Here is a 19,730-nt window from a genome sequence, read left to right as displayed (position 1 = left end):
GTCTGATGTTCTTTGGAGGTGCCTGCGGTCCCCAGGCCCGGCACTGAGCAGCTGCTGGAGCTGCAGAGCAAACTGCTCGGACATAGCTAGCTGGGAGCCAGCAACCATCGTGGCCTTCCTGCTGTGGCCACATCCAGCCCTCACCACCCCCAAGGACATTTACACTTTAATCCAGGGATCTGGGACGCGGCCCTTTAATGTCTGGCAGAGGTTTAATGCTGGACCTGTCCAGCGATGGGCAGAGCTAGAGCCAGCTGTGGGAGATGGCCTCCCTGCTCCGCATCCCTCCTCAGCCCAGCTTTCCTTCGTTTAATGGATGGTAACGATTTTGCTAGGCTGCAGTGCTTGTGGCTGTTCTCTTGGATGGTGTGAATTCCTGCCTGGTGGAGGTAGGAGGGAAAGGAGGAGGATGCTGAGCCAAGAGAAGAGTTGGGAAGGCAATGGGCTCTGTCCTGTGACTCCAGCTGGGCTGCGGGGTCTGAATTTCCCAACAGCAGGTCCTGATGGAGAAGCGGGCTAGCATGTCCCAGCCTGTAATGGAGCCACCAAAACCTGCTGCTTCCCAGCTCTGTTCAGAGGAGCTCAGCTGCAATTAGGATATAACCTTTATTCTTGTTATTTATGATGGTGTCCCAAGCAGATTTCCCAGCAGAAATTCTCCCTGCGTCCTGCACTGGCACAGCCCTGGCCGTGAGACCAGTGGGGTTTGCACCAGCTCAGTGCCACACCATGTCTTGTCTTTACTCTCTGTGCCCAGGATGAGGAGCTGGAGAGTTTGGGAAGCCAGCTGTAATACATTAAAAAAACACCCAAACCCAGCAAAACCCCAAAGTAAAACAACAACTGCAAAGGTTTAATGCAATAAAGAACCACCCGCAAACGAGTTTCCTTTTGGCGCACAGGAGGATGAGGAGGGAAGGTACTGCTATGCGCGGAGCAGCCTCAGCACACACGAGGTCCCCCTGGGCTGGCATGGCTAGAGCTGTCTGACAAAGCTCATTCACCTTCTTCAGATCCTGCACTCGGCAGTGTTTAAACTTGCCCAAATTCTGGCAGGAAGTGAGGGGTGTCCCCATGTCCCCACCCCACTGCCCCCATCCCCTGCTAGTGCTGCTATTCCCAGCTGAAACCCCCCTCATGCCACAGGACTGCTGCACACGACTGGGGGGGGGAGATGGCCGGTACCAGCCCGAGGGATCTCCAAATGGGCACCCATCCCATCCACTCCCATCTTATTCTAGCCCATCCTGTCCCATCCCATCCCGTCCTATCCCTTGCTGTCCCAGACTGCTGCCTCCCCTGCAGCACAGCCTAGCCAGGGTCACGCTGCCCAGCTGATTCCTTTTGTGAGGCTTGTCAGGGTTTAGACAGATTTGCAGCTCACCCTCTGTTACTTTAGGCTGAAAATCAGTAGAACAGACCAGAGTGGGGCAGGAGGGAGCCGAACAACGCGCAGGCAGAGCACGGAGCATTGTGTGTGCTGGGGTCCCTTTGGAAAGGGGGTTACGAAGCCAACACCAGCTCAACACTGAGCCATTCCTGGGGGCAATTAAAGCACTCACAAGCCTGGCGGCTGCCTCCTGCCCCTGTGTCCCACCACCCAGCAGACACACGGGGTTCACACAAGCATTGCCCCCTGTCTTGAAGGTTTGAGTTTAAAAAGCCTCCCCTGCTATGTACCAAAAGCTCCGGGCTTTGAGGTGATGGCCGGGAAGCCTGTGCTTGGTTGGTAGCCACCGGTGACACCATGGAGCACATGTGCCGTGAGACAAGGCCACCCCATTGCAGTGTTTTTGCCCAGTGGGAGGGAGCAGCAGCGCACAGCCAGCTTCAGAATGAGGAGGGAGGTGCAGGTGGATGGAGCTGAGCATCCCCAGAGCCAGCCCGAGCGCTCAGGTCTTTAGGACTTGAAAGGAGGGTTCATGGGCTTTGTGGCACGCAAGTCACAGGGAAAAGGACGGAGCCAGGATGTTTTTCCCCATGGGATTCCCAGTTGAAAAAGTACAAAATCTCAGAGGAGATAAGTCCTTTGGCTTCTGCTCCCCTTGGAGCTGAAGCAGAGGAGCTGAAAACGAGTTACACCTGGTTGTAAGCTGATCGTGTGAATTGGAAGAGCCACCTGGCATCTGGGCTCTGGAGCCACAGGTGTCTGTGGGGAAGGGAGATGGGCCCTCGCACTCTCAAAAGCTCCGTATCCTGCCCAAAGCCCTACCTGAGGGAGGGTGCAGCAGTAAGGAAGGAGAGGCTGCTTTCCCAAAGGGGTAAGTTTATCCAGGATCAGCTTCCCCCCAGACTGCACAAGTTTGGGGTGTGGGTGAGAGCATGACCTAGCCTGGGGGTGATGAGGGTTTGGGGTCAGGCTGGAGGGCGGCTGCAGCACAGATTGTCCTAAATAACAAAGCCTAACTATGTCGGGCTAGCAGCTCTGGGCCAGGGGCTACCCTTGCAGCAGGCTTTAGTGCCTTATGCCAGCATTAGCTGCAGCCCAGGGGCTCTCTGCCCAAGCTACAGCAGTTTGCAGTGATTCCCCACGCGCATTTCCCCATGCCAGTCACTGGCAGCAGGGCAGGAGGACCCGTTTACAACCTTCTTTGCAAGGAGCTCCCTGCTGCTGTTCCCTGGGGTGCAGCAACTGTGGGCATTGCTGCCTCTGTCCCCCCACCCCCGCATGCCTTACCCCATGCCTGCCAAGAAGCTGTCTCTTTTGTGTGCTGAGGTGGCCAAACCAGGCAGACAAGAGGATGGCTCCTGTGCTGTGCCTGGGGCGGGGGGGGAGGAGGTCTGTGGCTGCAGCATCCCTTTGCAACCCCTTGCTGGGATGGAGATTTGGGGAAGAGTCCTCCTCTTCCTGGAGAAGGAAGAAGGGATGCTGTCAGGAATGGGGTGTTTTCCTCATCCCTTGAAGCCGGGCACCTCCCTGGGGAGTATCAGCTCATCCAGGCTCTGCTGGGGGTCAGGGAAAAACCCCAAACCTTGGGGCTCGGTTGCCACTTTCTGCTCCCTGTGAAAGCCAGGGGAGAAGGGCATGGCTTAAAATCTCTGCTCCCTTGGATGTTTCCCTGCATTAACATCTTGTTTCTGCCTAAAATACCCTGCCTGTCCCATTGCTGTCTGACCCTACAGGCAAGGATATGAGCAGTTGTTTCCAAAGATTTAAAGCTTAGCTAATACTAAACATCCTCTAAAAGTGTCAGCTCAAGGTATAATCCTAGACTGGTGTGTAGCTACGTGGCCCATTTGAATAAAAGAAAAGCAGATTTGGACCTATGATAGGGTTATTTGGTTGTGCTGCTTGTGTTCAGAGTGAGACCTGCTGTGTGCATGCATTTGGAGCCTGTGTGGAGCAGTGAGTCCCACGGGGAGCAAAGCTTCAGCCTGGAGTTTCCAGTAAAGCATGGGAGCAGGAGAGAAAAGGTCTTTTGGGGGCCAAACACACCCTGCGAGGTACTAGTGTTGTGAGCCACCAGCACGTGCTATAAAATGCCCATGACTAGGCTGGAGCCTCTCCGCTGATCTGCAGCTATCAGGGAGCTGTGGTGTGGTGGGCAGAGATGTGATGTATGATCCTTTCTGTGCCCAGAGACCAAGCAAGGCAGTGTGAGATGTACCTCAGAGTAAAGGGGTACAAGGCACCAGGGATACTAGAACCATTAATCTGGTGGTGTCAATAATGCTCCTATTATTGTGATTATTGTTATTAGTATTATTCCTGGCTAGGAAACAGAATGGATTTAATGGCTGAAAGCAACAGCAGCAAGAGGAGGTGCTCAGAACAGTTTTCGGAGGATTTGTTTCCCTGCAGGAGTCCCCAGCAGGCAGGGGATAGCTGGGGCTGGATGAGGCGGCTGAACACCTCATGCAGTGTGGGGCAGAGAGAGTGTGTGACAGTGACAGCATCCTCATCTGTCTGCAGCAAAGTCCTGCTGGTGGTACAAGCTGTTGCCTGGGCAGAAAACCAAGGCCCCCAAAAGCTTCATGAACATTAGTAGCTCTGCAAGTCAGGAATCATTGCCTGGTGAGGCTGTGCCGCAGACAGGGGTGGAGGAGGGAGCAAGAGATGGAAGGCACCACATCCTGCCTATCCTGGCACCCAGTCCTGGCTGTGAGGCTCCTGAGGCCTCCTCCCAGCGATGGGGAACACATGCCCTGTCTGCACTTGGGATCTTTTCTCTGCCCCTCTATGCCCAGGGTGTCTCCCTGTCATCAACAGGTCGAGAAAGACAGAAAAGTATGCGTTTAGGGCTATGCAGTGTTCAACTAGGTGAATTATTTTTCCCCAGACAAATATTAGCAGTGGCTTCAAGCTGCATTCTTGCTTACTCTGCCACTGCCATGGGCCATTTGCCTCAGACTTTAAACATCTTTTACTGATTACATCCTGTATTATCCTTCTAGGAACCAAGCTAAAGCTTGTATAACTATGGTGGTTATGCAACCCGCCATTCAGGTTTTGTTCTCTGGAAGACAATATGTGTTTGGTTTTCATCCTTTGTCCTTTTCATAGGGGAAAAACTATCCTTTCATTGGATTTGTCTGTCTTTTGCAGTTAAGTGATGGACTCCTGGTCTCTCGCTGCCCACAGGCTCTGCTTTCACACCCTTGCTTGCCAGCACTGGAGCTTAAGGTAACTTGACACATTTGTGAGTAATGGGTGTGGAGGTGCCGATTGTCTGGTGCTGAGATTAGCTGTGCTCCTGTCATTTCAAAGGTTGCTAGCTTTGAATCTTGGGATTTGGTTCTCTCCTGAGGCTAATCTGGAATCATGTTTATTTCTGGTAGCTGGTACCCCTTCTCTGCAGGATGGAATGTAGAGTAGCTGCTCTAAAGACTAATAAGAAAACTTTGGCTTATTAACTGGCATGTAAAATGCCCTGGGCCAATTCTGAATGCTTTCAGTGAAAAAACTAGAAATGGAAGTAACCTTGTGCTGTCAGATTATGGCTATATGTTGGAGTCAACATATCATGTGCTGTCCACCCCCCTCCTTGATTGCTTATGCCTGCAGTTAGTAGTGGCATTGAAGGTGCATTATGGAGTTAGGGGTACTCTTCTAGGAGAGACTGATGTAGGATCTGTGTGGCTTTTTACTTGATATCACAAATTCATGTAGTAATGTAAATAATGAGAAATAATATAATGTCTAATGAGAAAAGCACTGTAATGGGGATGCGTATTAATTTAATCTTAGGCCACAAACTGCCTGTAGCAAGGCAAAGAAGTCAAGGTGTGGCATGGTGCTTTTCCTTGAGTAGCACTGAGCTTGCCTCTCAATAAGACCAGAATAATGTTCCAGCATGCAAAAACTAATCCACCTCCTCAGCAATGCAGCTACTCACATGATGATAACCTGGTGGTGGGCTTGGGTACACCAGTTCATAAACTTCCATGTTAGCAGTAGAGCTAAATTAACACATTAATCCTAATAACTGCCATTAGACATTAAGAGCGATGGTGAGTTGCTGCTTCCCTCCTACAGAGCCCCTGCATGTCGCAGGCAGCAATCACATGACTGGCTGGCACAGGGCTTTTAAAGAGTAGTTTGACTGCTTGCAAAGTCAAATAACTTTCTAAGAAGTATTCTTGGAGTAGCAGTGTGCTTCAGTCTCTGTTTAAATGACTGGTGACTTCCAGCTGATTAAGTTGATTTTGCTCTAATGTGGGTTTCTATCTCTCTAATACATGGCTATTTGTGATACTACAATGGATCCCTAATGGGAGCTTCACAGCATGCCCATGGGTGTGACAGCAACAGGCAGTATCAGGAGACTGGCCTGTTACATCCAGAAAGAAAGAGTAGCTGCTGAGTGACTTGTAGAAGTTACTGGAGATGCTTATACCTGAAGGAAGCAGTTTAGTGCTTTGCTCTAGACTTCATGCCAATGCTGACCTATGAGTCTACACATATGCCCACAAAATTACCTCCCCCTGCTCAAAGCAAGCCCTTGCTATTCTTGAAAGCATGAAGTAGCACAGTAATGAGGCAAGAGACCTAAGGATTCAGACAATCAGCAGTACTGATATTCTCTTACAATGACTTCTGTCAGACCTGAATTACTAGACTGCTTACTGATAATCAGTTTTTGCACTGAAGTTTAGCTCTGAGGACACTGGAGAGCAGAGCATGCAGAATTAAGAGGCACAGGGAGTCAGAGGAAATGTCCATCTACCACCTGTAGCAGTAGCCCTGCCTTCCTGTCCCAGCCACTGTACCTCCCTTAGTTTTCAAACTGTCAAGCAGTCACAAAATACCACTTATTAAATTACATTAGCCCTTTTTTCCTCCTAATAATGAGCACCATGCTGAACACCAAAGGGGGAATGCATCTAGTGGAACCAGTTCGTGTCTGTTTAATATATATGGGAGCTTACTGCACAGCATTTCTTAAGCAGCATACCCTTGCTGAAGCTTTAATGTGCATGTAATACTACACTCATGTTTTCAAAAGCTTTTGGGTAAAAGCTCATGAGGAGCTATAAGTACCTATTTTGCTTTTTTAATAAGTAAACCCATGCCTTGTATATGAGGAAACACTACTGCTGTTCATTTGGCATACTGTCATTGAAGAGGCAGCAGTTCAGCTGAAGGGCATTAAGCTGAAGGCCACTTTATCTCATCAGATGCCCTTCCAACCACTTACCCTCCTACAGAAGAAGAGAAGCAAACAAAACCACAACTGGGCATAATGGCTCTAGAAATTTATTTTCAGAGCTTAGTACTTCAACTATAATTAAAATACTTCTTAAGCAAATAAAAAATGCTACTGAGTGGGTACTAGAACTAGACAAGAGTACAACTAACGCCACTACTTTCATGCACTGACAGATACTAGTTTGCTCATGCCGCTGAAGTAGGATCTTTCCCGTTCACTCATCACTTCAAAATGTAGGGGTCTTCTACAGAAGTTGCATTCAGCTGATGAATGTGGCTTCAGCTCCAGACCAACATCCTTCCATGTATCCAGCAGCTTTTCTGTTAAAAACAGAAATGCTCATTAAGACAGTTCACTGTTATAGCAAAGCAGCAAAAGAGAAATGTCAGTGTACTTATTCTCCCAGCAAGTGAGAAGGGGTAACAGAACTCACTGTGACATAATTTACCTCTTCAATGAGGTGACTGGTCTGCAACTAAGTCTCAAGCTATTCTCGTACCACTTCTGACAGGATCAAGTAGCTACTCTCCCTGGACAGATCCATGTTTAAGACAGGTTAATAGCTGGGCAAAGAACAGCAGTTTTCTTTGGACCCCACATGACAAATAAAGGTTGGTTTGGACAAAGCATGTGCAGAGCCCCGGCAGAGGCAGCTGTGACAGAACCAACTGGGTATAGGCATGCACTGGCCTTACACATTCCAGGTTTCAATGTGCTGCCCTTCACACGTCATGCTCAAAGAAGGCTAAATACAGAAGTATGCACTTGTATGCCACAGCAGTAGGAAGACATTGTGCAGCTAGTGACACCTAAAGCTTAAGTGCTTCTAGTCTCATCTTTAATACTAAGACTGCATAGCCCAGCATTTTCATTGTAGAAATGCATGAATCCACTCACCAAGAAAATAATTCATCATCTGAGGGGTATGGTGAGGCGTAGGAGCAATACGCAGTAGCTCTTCTCCACGGGGAACTGTCGGGTAGTTGATTGCTTGGACATAGATGCTGTGCTGGCTCATCAGCTTGTCACAGATCTCTGTATTTTTAGCAGCATTTGCAACCTGAAGTTTGAAATTTTTGATTATAAGATCAACCAAAATTGTGCAAGGTGGTACAACTATCAGCTCAAGTTAGCTAACCACAAGAATCAAACAGGACCAATCTCCCCTGTGCCACTATAAACAGCACATACATCAGAAAGAAGGGCTAAAAGCTTGTGCTGTGTGGAGCCCTCTGGGCATAAGCACACCACTGCAGCCTAGGTAGGCTGGTGTTTATACCCAAGTCTTCTTTTTACTAGCTTGTTACCTGTTTCTTTGCTTTCTGTATAACTGTCAGATGGCAGGTTTCATACACTTTATCACTCTGTTTCACAACATTTATAGCAGGCAGAAGTCAACTTAAACCAGACTCCTAGCACATTATTGCTGAGTACTAGGATGGGGGTGAACTTTATGAGGATAGTAACTAGTATGTGAAAATATAATTTGATCATGGGCAGGAAAACAAGCAGCAGAGTCCTGTGCCAACAGTATCCACAGTACTCACCCTCACTGGAATGATGTGGCTGGGGCAGTGCACCACTGGAAGCCCCGCATCCATCAGCATCTGTCTCATAAGCTTCACATTGCGTTGGTGCTGGCGCCTCAGAACTTGTCCTTCTGCACTCTTTAGAGTTCGGACAGATTCTAGGGCACCAGCTAAGAGCATGGGTGGCAGGGACGTAGTGAAGATAAAGCCAGCAGCATATGAACGAACAGTGTCTATCAGAGAACTTGTACTAGAGATGTAGCCTCCTACACAGCCAAATGCTTTGCCTGAGGGGATAAAAAAAGAGGGTAACCCATTAAAATAGCTTCAAGTATTATAGCCTTTCACTTAAAGGGTTATGTTGACTATGTACTTAATGTAGTCATGATAGGGCACAATTCTAGCCCCCTCTGCTAATCTTGAATTTGCTTAGCACATGTTACAGCTTTGTTTTTAAGCCAATCCTGATCACAGGGATTAGTTACTGCACAGTAATGTAGTTATTACACACCAAGGAGATTTCAAGGCTCTCATATCTAAGTTTTGATTTTGGGGAAGACCTTATAAGCCAAATCATCAAGCATAGACTTCAATAGTGACCCTAAGTGATCAAACACTAAGTCTCTCAAACAGATTTAAAATAATCTGCTCCAGGAATACTAGAAATAGCCTATGCTCCTAAGGAGCACTCAAGGGTGTTATTGTGATTGTGCAGTCAACACCAGCCCCCCCTTCCAAATGGTTAGATACCAAAACTGAGCCACAGATACAACTAGGCTATCTGGTCAGTGCTTTCACTTCTTTTGGGCTGTAATCCAAGACTGTAGGTTTTAAAGCCCTGAAGTTTCCTAGGAAATTTTATTTGTGTTTTGAAAGTTGTTTCAACAACTTCCCTATTTGCAGCAGTAAGCTTACTCCTAAGCCTGCATCCTACTCGGATAATGGCAGTTGCTTCAGTTCCTGCCAAATCTCTTTACTAGCTCCCCATCTCAGGTTTCTAGATTAGGAGTACTCCATTTCACATAAAAGAACTAAGTACTACTAAATACATAGTACCCTACTAGCATTCTCACCTGAATTTATTCTTGAGTTGTACAATATGTCACCAGAGGATTTTTTGCTAGCTTAGTTTAAGTAAAAAGAGACAGTGCTACTTCAACTAATCTGTAAGGCAGTGTAAGTAGCTTAGCACAAGCTTTTCAAACTGTGGGGCACATTTAAATCCTTTGGGCTTGAAAAATTCTAGCCCCCAGCAGCCCTTAGCAAGTTCATTTGAACAGGCTGATTTTGAGTTAATCCACTTAATTCAGCTGCCCAGAAGCTTTGCTGCCTTAGCTTCTGTAAAAGTGCCATACCGAGCGTTCCAGAGATGATGTCCATCTTGTGCATGATTCCATCTCGGTCTCCTATACCACCGCCTCGAGATCCATACAACCCCACAGCATGCACTTCATCCACAAAAGTGATTGCCCCATGCTCATGGGCCACATCACACAGCTCTTCCAGAGGACAGACTGCACCTAGGAGCCAAAGCAGTGAATGCAGTTTACGATTCCCTGTACTCAGCTTGGATAAATACCAGAAGTACACCCAAACACAAGGCATTTCAGAAAAATGTTTTTATGGAAACCCTTAAAGCACCATATACTTTTAGACATAGAATACAGACGATTTAAGTACTAACTGCAGTGGAAGGGGAAAGAAAGGTTTAACGTCAACTTACCATCCATTGAGTGAACAGTTTCAAATGCAACAATTTTTGGGGTAGATGGATCAGATTTTTTCAATAGTTCTCGAAGATGGTTGACATCATTATGGCGAAATATGTGTTTTGGCACCCTGCTGTTTCGGATCCCCTGGATCATGGAGGCATGGTTTCCAGCATCAGAGTAGATCTCACACCCTGAGGAAACAGCCCAGTTACACTTTAACTATAGAAAGCATTATCTGATTACCAGCATTGCTTTATGTATGGGGAGTGTTCAGGCAGGAACAGTAGCATGTTCTAGAAAGTAACACTCCTGGTAAAGTGAGCAAGTTAAAGATGATGAAGCAACAATATTATTTAAGGCTTATTTTAGGTTTTTAAACTAGCACAAACTTGAGCTTAAGTAACTACAGAAGGGTATTTCCAAGTTCTTAATATTTTTACCTAACTCTCCTAACTTCTGAAGTTAGAGAGAGGTTCACATCCACAAGTGTGAGGACACCGAATTCCTGGTGCCTCACTTTCAGGTGAAATTTAAATGTAAGAGCAGAAGACTGTGCTTTTTGTCTAATTCCTCCTGCAGTTCCTAGCTCTCAGTCTCAATAGGCTGCTACTATGATTTGCCAAAGTTGAACAACTTGAATATAGCATTAAAATGCCCATATTTGGCTCATCAAGTAGGACAACTCCTCACTTTGAGCAGCCTTTTCCAAAATATACTCCCAGCTGCTTAGGGTAAGGTTGTGTTTTGTGGTAAATAAGGGCTGCAGTTTGAGATCTCACCTGGTAGCATTTTAGCTAGAGTGAAGAGAGTGGAGTCATTGGCTACAAAGCATGATGAGAACAACAGTGCTGCATCTTTTCCATGAAGATCAGCTAGTTCTTTTTCCAAATCAACATGAAATTTACTTGTTCCTGAAATATTTCTTGTGCCTCCTGCTCCAGCCCCATGTTGTTTCAGTGTATCCCTGCAGAGAACCCAAAGAAAGGCATGAGTGTTACTGTGTGACACAAAGATGAATCAAGGATCAATCCTGAAAACATTCTAGTAATGAGGTATTGTTCTAAAAAGGAACTGATTGCAAAAAGCAGCTGCTGGGCTTCTTTGCACAACCTGCACAACTCAATAATCCAATAAGTTAGCAATCAGTTACCACTCATTGATACACAGCTGCAATATACCACCCAATTTATCTGGTAACATTTAGGAGCTTCTAAGAAAAATCCAAGGAGCAGGATTAGTGACTGACAGGTACACTGCAGCCTTGGAGCTAGTTACTAAGTTACCTACCCCAGCTCAAGAGAAGAGGGCAAGCTGAATTTTATACCAAGAATAATATCAGAAGTAGCTTATGTAGCACAGTAGAGAAATCAATTCTGCAGAACAACATAGCTTGAAACTGCCTCTTAGAACATGGCACTACTCACATAACTGCTCCACACACACGAGGGTGACGACTCATCCCCAGGTAATCATTGCTGCACCAGACAGACACCTCTTTCTTGGTGATCAGAGAATCAGTGTAGTCATCTGCCATGGGAAAGATGTGTGCCTTTCGGTTCACTGTTTTGAACACTCGGTAGGTGTGATCCTTCTTCTTTTCATCTATCTTTTTCTCAAAGAACTGATCATACTGGAAGGTGGATATGGCTGAAATAAGACAGACTTAAGCACACAGGAAATAATCACAGGAGACAGGGCCTGTGGGGGTTTTGCTAGACAATCTTACATTTTGGCAAGTTATCCTGAAGCAGATGAGACACACTTTCTGGTCTTTGCTTCAGCACAATATCCTTAAACTTCTTGAGCAAGCCAGTCTGCTCTTCTCCTTTAGTCTCAGTGTTCCTCACTGTGGAAGCAGTTGGTATTTTGGCAAATTCTGTACCTACAGACATTATAATAAGTTCTGGTGAGCTTAATGAGCTTGAAACAAAGTGAAGGGAGTTCAAACATTTTAACTCTTTAATTTCTTTAGGAAGCATGTGCCTGAATCCACATGCTCCTGTTTGGATCGGCTATTTTATTTGCTTACAGTTTTGCATTGTACGAGGCAAAAGGAAAGCTTTGCTGATCAATGATGACAACACAAGATGCGATTTCCTTGCATTGAACCAACACGCTTGGTTCATCAAGACTCAGAAAACCACTTTATACAGCTACAGCATTTATCTGGAAGAGTTGGTATACAACTAACCAAAGGCACAGTTCTAATCAGCTGCTTCCTTTTTGTTCCTAGTATTCAGTTAGCACAGATTTTTTAAAACTATGTCACAGAAAACAAAACAGAAAAGTAAAATAAGCTTCCTGAGACAGATGGCAAGACTTTACAGATACAGGTGAGAAGTTCCTTCCTTTGAAGGACAGCAAGCCAGCCAACACCCTTTAGTTCCATAAACAAAGCACCCCAACCCATTTACTTGCTTTCCAGCTTGGATTTGTGCTGGTGCTTGCCTAGTACCTCGACCCAGTTTCTTCTATCTCTGGATACACTATCTTTGTCTATACCAGCACCCTGGTAAAGCTCTCTTCAGTTCTAAGCATCTGCTTTGGGTGAATGCTTCTATTTCTATTAGGCTATAACTCAAGATTGTAAGTTTCAAAGCCACAAGCTTTGGGTGCAAGAGTAACAGTTTGATTCACACATTTAGAGCCAGTATGTCAAAATGCAGCATATGGTACTCCCGCATCAAAACCACTCAGGGAAACACTGCACAATGTTGCAGGTATGACATTAACACCTACATTTTCCAACAGCTTTTCACTGCAGTCTCCCATAATCCTACTTGCATAATTTAAGTGACAACTGTCAGACTTGACACACTCCAGAGTAAAGTCAGGCACCAAAAGCTCTCAAGGAACCAATGCTTCAGTGCACAGAATACATACCTTTCCTGTCCATCTGCATGTCCTGCACATCCTCTTGGAGCTCTAGGCTGGCTTTGCAGAAAACATTACTGTTCTTGTGATTCATCTGAGCTGCTAGGAATGGGCATTTTGTAGCAGAGCCCTGGCTAGCACCAGCAGTGGGGTGGCCAGTGGGTGGCTGGGCTCCATCTGTGTTCTGCTGGGCCACTTCTTTGGCATTTTTGGCCTCTGAAGTGGGGTGGAAAAGAGAAGGCACTTCAGCATCATCATTTTATTACACTGACTTATGCTTTTTTACCAATTACCTTTGTAATTGGTAAAGCCATTTGGCAGAAGCCATTCTGAACTACTTAACCAAGCAAGTAGTTTTATTTATACAAGCACAGAATCCCAGTAACACCTGAGGGCACCTGAGTTAAGATGCTAGATGTAGCACTGTACCCTTTGAGGGGAAAAAATCCTCTCTCCTTCCTCCCCCAAAGAAAGACCTTCTTTTGAGGAATTCAGCCATTTTCAGCCACCAGTCCTTCCTCTGCTTCAAGCCTCCGTTTCTTCCGAGTGCTAGAGTAAGAATCCCACAAGGAATGTTACCGGGTGGGATAAAGAGGTGCTTGAGCATGAGAAACCCCAGCTCGGTGACCCAGGATCACAGATCCCTAACCACAACCCACCACAGGGCATACTAACGGGCCAGTCTTTGATTTATACTATGTCCATGCTTAATTATCACAGTCATTTAAAGGATTAACTAACTCTTATCCCGAAGCTGCTCATTCCAGAAGCTTCCTTCTACGACAGTGTCTATATTTATTTTGCCTTAAAGGTGACTGCTGTGTCCCCTGGGGCGCTCCCTGCTACAGTCACCGCGACCTGCCCAGTGACCCGCTGCCCTCCCTGAGGAGAGGCCCGGCTCTCGGCGCTGCTCTTCTCCCTCCTGGGGCTATACTCACCCCTGCGGGCTGCGGGGGTCTCCTCCTCCGCCTGCTGCCCACGGGCGGCGGACGTGGTCAGGGCGCGGGGGGCCGCCTCCATCATGCGGGGGCAGTGCTGTGCGTACAGGAGCAGGGAGGGCCCGGCCTTCTGCAAGAAGGCCTGAGAGACGCGGGCCAGGAACGGGCAGCGCCGCACCACCGCCTCCATAGCCGCCGCTGGAAGGGACACCGGACGTGACGTCAGAGCCGCCGCTGGCCGCTACCGGCACGTAAAACACCGAACCCAGGCAGCTCTGGACAGCACAGCCCACTCCGCCGCTGCTTATATAGCCCCGGCCGGAGCGGCGCATGCGCATTGCCGCTGTGCCGGCGCCGCACAGCGCAGGCGTGTGACGGAGCGTGAGGGGCTGCCGGTCGGGGGAGGTTTGGAGGGTGGTGGCGGTAGTTCTGGGTGGCTCTCGCGGGGAACGCGATGCCGTAGGGAGACAAAGGGGCTTTGGGCTGCTTTTGGGGAGATAGAAGGACCTTGGGCTGCCGTGAGGAGATAGAGGGGCCTTGGGGCTGTCGTGAGGAGATAAGAGGGGCCTTGGGGCTGCTGTGAGGAGATAAGAGGGGCCTTGGGGCTGCCGTGAGGAGATAGAGGGGCCTTGGGCTGCTCTTGGGGTGCTGTGAGGAGATAGAAGGACCTTGGGTTGCTCTTGGGGTGCCGTGAGGAGATAGAGAGGCCTTGGGCGGCTTCTGGGGTGCCGGGAGGAGATGGAGGGGCTGTGGGCGGCTTCCGGGCAGGTGTGAGGAAATAGAGGTGCTGTGAGGGCACAGAGGGGTGGTCCGAGTAGCTGCTGTGGATAAAGGGGCAGCCGGCCCAGAGTGTGAGGTGATATCCCACATGGGAAGAAGAGGCGGTAATTTTCCTGCTCTGGGTTTCCCCTTTGCCCCACGCAATGCAATGCTTGTTTCTCAGAAGTACTGGAGTCCCTTACCCCCAGGACAGTGGGTTTTGGGGGGCCCTGGTGTGTCTGTTCGTAGGAAAAGAACAAAGCTCTGAGTCAGCTGAGTTGGGAAACCCAGTGCTGCTCAAACACGCCTCGTGTATTTTCCTTCTAAACATGCACCTCTGACTCCCTGAAGTCTACACAGGGGCTCAGAAAGCAGCAGCTAGTCTCACTGAGGGTGGTGGGGTCCTGAACTTTGCCTACAGCTGGTATGAGCATAACAGTTTCTCTGTTGGTGGTGCTCAGACTTTCACCACTGCACTTCTGAAGTGTGGTGCCATTGCCTGAGTTTTGAAGATAAACAAGTCTCCTGTGTGAATACCAGCAGCAAATAGAATTGTATCCTGCATCCTCTGGCTTACAATGGACATTGAAGTTAGTTTGTTTAAAGGAATATTTGTAGGTGGGTTGCGATAAAAGGAGCTCTTTATGAACCTGGGTATCCGAGATGCAGGAGTACTAATTCCTGTAAGTGTATACTAGCTGCTGAGGTGTGGAAAGAAAGGAGAAGAAAGATGACAGTGCGTTTTCTTCCTCAGCTTGTGAAACAATTTCACAGCAGACAGGATTTGGCAGAGTACTGCCTCTCAGCCTCACATCCCTCAGCCAGCCGAGAGCCAGCTTGGGCACTTTGAGGCAAGAGTGGGTTTTGTAACAGGTACAGAGTTTTGAGGAGAACTCTTTTAAAGTTCACTCTTACTTGACTCATGTCTTGCACGTAGTCACAAGATGTAGTTACTAGAAGGTGCTCGCTAGTAGAGTGAGTGGGGGAATACAAAACCTATGTAGGACTGTGGCTGCTGAACTCAAGCTTGAATACAAAAGGCGCTTTGAAAGTGTTGGTCAGTATTTACATGTTGCAAATTAATCTTTAGGTAGCTTTTGTGGGAGGGCAGGGGGGACACTAGCAGGAAGTTTGCCTGACCCTCCTTTATCACTCACTTTGAGGATGCTGTTTGCCTTATGTAAACTTTGTGATCTGAGTAGCTCAAGAGGAAGGCAGTCTTAAACCAGAGCCGAATGGCAGACTCGCTGTCAACTCCACAGCATTACTAAGCTCTGAGGTAGGAAATGGGATGGAGTTCTGCCCTCATGTACTCCTCATTGGGCCCTGAAAAAGTAGACAGAGCTTTACAAGGCAGGGTGTGGGATTTGGGGTTTAGTAGGGCTAGATGTTTTTTTAAACACAGTTTGCTTTGTGCTTACTAGGAATTTAAGCACTGTTTAAGAAGTCTTGATGCTTAGATCTTAAACAATTTAACTCATTCCAGCAGTGTAATGCTGAAGTCGCCATTAAGAAACAGCCTTTCATCTGTGGGTGTCATTAAACTACATATAGAATCACAGACTGATTTGGGTTGGAAGGTATCTTAAGGATCATCTAGCTCCAACCCCCTGTCACGGGCAGGGACACCTTCCACTAAGTTTCAGTTTTTCTGTAGATAAATGATTAAACTAAGGCTGTGGTATTTGCCCTGAGCCTGTAGAACAGTTGGGATAGGAAGAGTCTTGGTTATTTGATAGCACCAGGGCAGTGCTTCAAATTATTGGTTCAATTTGCTCCTGAAAAGTGCTGGGTTTACCACTGGCTTTCAGTTAGTGTTACATGCCTTAAGTATTTACATACTTACATAATAGTTAACTAGCACTTGAAGTTAAAAATATGTGACGTTTCAGGTTACTGTTGTCCCTCTCCCCCTGACTCCCTATCCTGAAGCTTTGTATCACATCAGTTACTTTAAGAGGAAACACTGTGACATTCTACCATGTAGATAGCTGACAAGTGTCCTTAGGGCAGAGAGTTAATGTGTTTGAACCTAAGGGATCATGCCAGTGCTGATTAATCTCAGTTTTAACAATATAAGTCCCATATATTTGATTTATAGTATGTTGATATTATTTTTTCCTTCTCCTTTTCTTCTGCTATTAATTGACCATGGTACTTAACTGGAGAGGGACAGAGGGAATATGTGTTTTGTGGTAAGAGGCATCAAGGCTCTTGTACTCTGCCAGCATTATTTGCACTGCAACAGGCTGCAGAGCTTATCTGCATCAACACCTGCCGTGGCAGGTTCCATCCCACAAAAATCTGATAATCCTTCTTGATCCTGATAACATCAGCTTTTCACCACATAGCAAGGTTGAGGGATGAGGTACATTGGTCTGCTCTGGTGCTGGAATTCAGAAACTCCTGGTTTTGTGTTCAGAAGTGCATGTGGACTCTGAAGCCCAAGGAGCATCTGCTATCTACACAAACATCATTCAAGGTTGGCAGCTGAGACACAGCGACCTTGGCAACAATAAGGAGATCTCCAAGTGGAGCACAACTCTCAACTTTCCTCTGAGACTGCTCTACAATCAGTGCTATCAATCGGACACTGCAGTAATGCTTCTTCAGTTTGATTTGGGTGAATTTATTTAACCTTGTACATGACAGGAATTGCGCAGAGCTAAAGAGCAAGGGAATGACATTAACTTGACCCTCATCTTGGAATGCTGCCGGAAGAGCATGTCCTTGTCAGTGTACTGAGATAGCTCTGAGCTCTGGGACCAACAGAGTGGAGGAAAAGTCAGGGGAAAAGGGTGTCTTGTCTGCTCTGCCATTTTCCTCCCTTTGAAAATATTTGCCAGAGTTTACATTCTGAAGATGAAGTTAATACTAATAAAGCTGCCATTAATTAAAATTTCTTAGGGCTTCAAGTGGGTTAATTAAATGGTATTTAAGGATGTTAATTGTGGCAATGTATTACCATCATCCAGCAGGGCTCAGGAGAAAGTAGCATGAAGTGCCATGCAAATGTTGTTTGCCACACTGCAGGAGGAGGACTTCAGACTGCGACAAGGGACAGCACAAGGGGGAAGAGAGAGCCTGTCCTGAGAGAGAGCAGGCTTGCCTTGTCTGGAGAGAGATGGCAGCTACAGTGGGCAAGGAAGAAGCAGTGACTGCCTAGGAGTATGTTAGGGGCAGAGTAGCATGTAGTAAAGAAGATATAAGCTGAGGGGATAGCATTGGTGTGAAAACTCATCTCGCTCACCCAAATTTAGCTTGGATGTCACCGTGTTTTGGAACAGTCTTTGGACACTGGTACCTGAGATGCTGTGTGCCAGTTAGATTCAGCAGAGGAAGCTTTAGCTGGCTGAAAGGCCTGTGTGTTGCAGTGGCAAGGGAAGGGAAGACTCAACTGCCCTGTGAGCCTCTCCTGATTTTAGTTTTCTAAAGCCTATTCCGTTCTGATGATTTGTCCAAGTCTTTGCTAAGTAAGTTGCAAGAGGGGAAAAAAAGGTTACATTCCAGTCATGTGGGAGGTGGATGAGAAGCCATAGAAAGTGCCATATAGAAATTGAAATGGAGGGAAAAAAATCCCCTGCGACAGGGTTGCATTGATTTCTGCAGATGTCTGTGAAGGGTTGCTGGTGAAGATGTTCTGTTTCTATTTTACCAGTTCACCATATGGACTCAGGTGTAAGTTACTTTCAATGCTTCCTTCCCTCTTACCCCCTTCTCTCAAGCATGTTTTGCCCAGTATTCCTTGAAACAGAACTTGATTCACAGGTTTGTAGCCTTTATCTAGCCTCATGCCATCAGCAGTTAGCTCCTTTCATGGAATGTTAATGAATTGTGTGCTTTTAAGACAGCATTTTCTTCAGGAGAAAAGCAAGAGTCAAAAATTACAGTATATATCTGTACCATTAGAAATATTAAGTCCCTTTTGCCCACTTCTGAATTCAAAACTGCACATATTTTCCCCCACACAGTCAATGTCATGAGAGGGCGAGCCAGAAAAACAGTTCCCCCTCCCCAGGCACAAGCCATTGTCTATATCGAGATCTGAATTTTCCAAGGGAGTGGATGTGATCCTGACATCTGGATTTAATCCAGACTCAAATTCCAGGCTTAGATCTGAGAACTTCCACCTCCGGTCTTCTTAGAGAGAACTTAGTTTACCTTTTAAGGCAAAATTCAAGGGTTGTGATAGTAGCTGCATAGTGAGAATTCTTCTCATGCTGAATTTCTTTAGCAGATTTTCCTCATTTGTACCCAGTGTTGTCTTTACATGACAGAACAGGAAATCTCGTTTCTTTGTAGGACCCTCTAATCAACACAGAGTTGACCAGGCTGGAAGAGCTGCTGAATGCTGAGGCATATGTGACCTGTTGCAGGGTGACCGATCAGCTCCCCTCTTCCACAGACTCAGGCCAGGCAAGCTTCTTACCCATCTCATACAAACAAGCACTGAGCTGTTTCTCTCCCCAATGTAATGGATATCTTTTCAAATCCAAGACCTGCTGGTAGGTCCCCAAAAGGGTGTTGGCTCAGGACACTTTTGCCTATCTGCAAGTCCTCAGGTGCTGCCCATTGATGCAGAGGAATTTGGTCTCTTGGCAAAGTCCCATTACAGGGGAATGACTCACCCTTGGTCAGGACAGCAGAAGCTGTTGCCACCCTCATACAAGGTACCCTGCCCTTCTGCTGAAAGGCACCACTCCCACACGGGGGCTGCTGTGGTCTTACAGCCCATCTGATTAACACATCCAGCAGTGGTTTACCTTAACTCCAAAATATCTCCCTGACATCCTTCCAGTTGCTTCAGATGTGGAAAATCACACGGTAGTCTTTTTTCATTTTGCATCCTCGAGTTTGTTTTGCTTTGTGTAGCACATGGCAGGAAATGATACACAAATCCTTCCAGCTACTGTGAGCTTTGCTGAACTTGCAGTGATTTGCATTCACACCCTTGTTTGCTCCTCTCTCACACAGTTCTCTTCCTCTTACAAAGAATCAGTAGACTCCAACCAGTGTATTTTTAGTTAGGATTATGAAGTTCAACCACGACAAGTGCAGGGTCCTACACCTGGGTTGGAGCAATCCCAGGCACAGCTACAGACTGGGCAAAGAAGAGATTCAGAGCGGCCCTGCGGAGAAGGAGTTGGGGGTGCTGGTCGATGAGAAAATGAACATGGGCCGGCAGTGTGCGCTCACAGCCCAGAAAGCCAACCGTATCCTGGGCTGCATCAAAAGGAGTGTGACCAGCAGGTCGAAGGAGGTGATCCT

General features: G+C 46.9%; 1 protein-coding gene and 1 long non-coding RNA gene across 3 annotated transcripts; one reads left to right on the top strand and one right to left on the bottom strand.

Annotated features, from left to right (window-relative positions):
• Positions 1-2,186: 2,186 nt before the first annotated feature.
• Positions 2,187-13,688, top strand: LOC136018540 (uncharacterized). The gene is made up of 3 exons (XR_010614473.1): positions 2,187-2,261; positions 4,547-4,624; positions 13,577-13,688. It is a non-coding gene; the product is annotated as an uncharacterized LOC136018540 (long non-coding RNA).
• On the bottom strand, positions 6,682-14,004 carry ALAS1 (5'-aminolevulinate synthase 1). Of its 2 annotated transcripts, XM_065687859.1 has the most exons (11): positions 13,704-14,004; positions 13,195-13,314; positions 12,775-12,981; positions 11,618-11,773; positions 11,316-11,538; positions 10,671-10,855; positions 9,903-10,082; positions 9,535-9,699; positions 8,198-8,466; positions 7,548-7,710; positions 6,682-6,970 (listed from the first exon to the last, which is right to left on the bottom strand). In XM_065687859.1, the coding sequence occupies exons 1-11, from the start codon at positions 13,891-13,893 to the stop codon at positions 6,810-6,812; spliced, it is 2,019 nt and encodes a 672-aa protein (XP_065543931.1). In that variant the 5' UTR covers positions 13,894-14,004; the 3' UTR covers positions 6,682-6,809. The 2 variants fall into 2 exon arrangements, with proteins under 2 accessions (XP_065543931.1, XP_065543932.1); XM_065687860.1 differs by lacking the exon at positions 13,195-13,314 and having other exon boundaries at positions 13,704-14,003.
• Between the last annotated feature and the right edge of the window lie 5,726 nt (positions 14,005-19,730).

This window comes from Lathamus discolor, chromosome 7, assembly GCF_037157495.1.
Source record: "Lathamus discolor isolate bLatDis1 chromosome 7, bLatDis1.hap1, whole genome shotgun sequence".
Lineage (NCBI taxonomy): Eukaryota > Metazoa > Chordata > Aves > Psittaciformes > Psittacidae > Lathamus > Lathamus discolor.
The sequence above is the reverse complement of the archived record's forward strand: the minus strand, read 5'-3'. Positions and strand labels throughout refer to the sequence as shown.

Bases quoted from the DNA above. Each gene is read 5' to 3' on its own strand.
- ALAS1 (XM_065687859.1), bottom strand. From the start codon at position 13,893: ATGGAGGCGGTGGTGCGGCGCTGCCCGTTCCTGGCCCGCGTCTCTCAG. The intron at 7,711-8,197 runs GTGAGTACTGTG...TTCAAACTTCAG, and splicing joins GCCACATCATTCCAGTGAGG to GTTGCAAATGCTGCTAAAAA. The intron at 6,971-7,547 runs GTGAGTGGATTC...TGTTTTTAACAG, and splicing joins GATGATGAATTATTTTCTTG to AAAAGCTGCTGGATACATGG.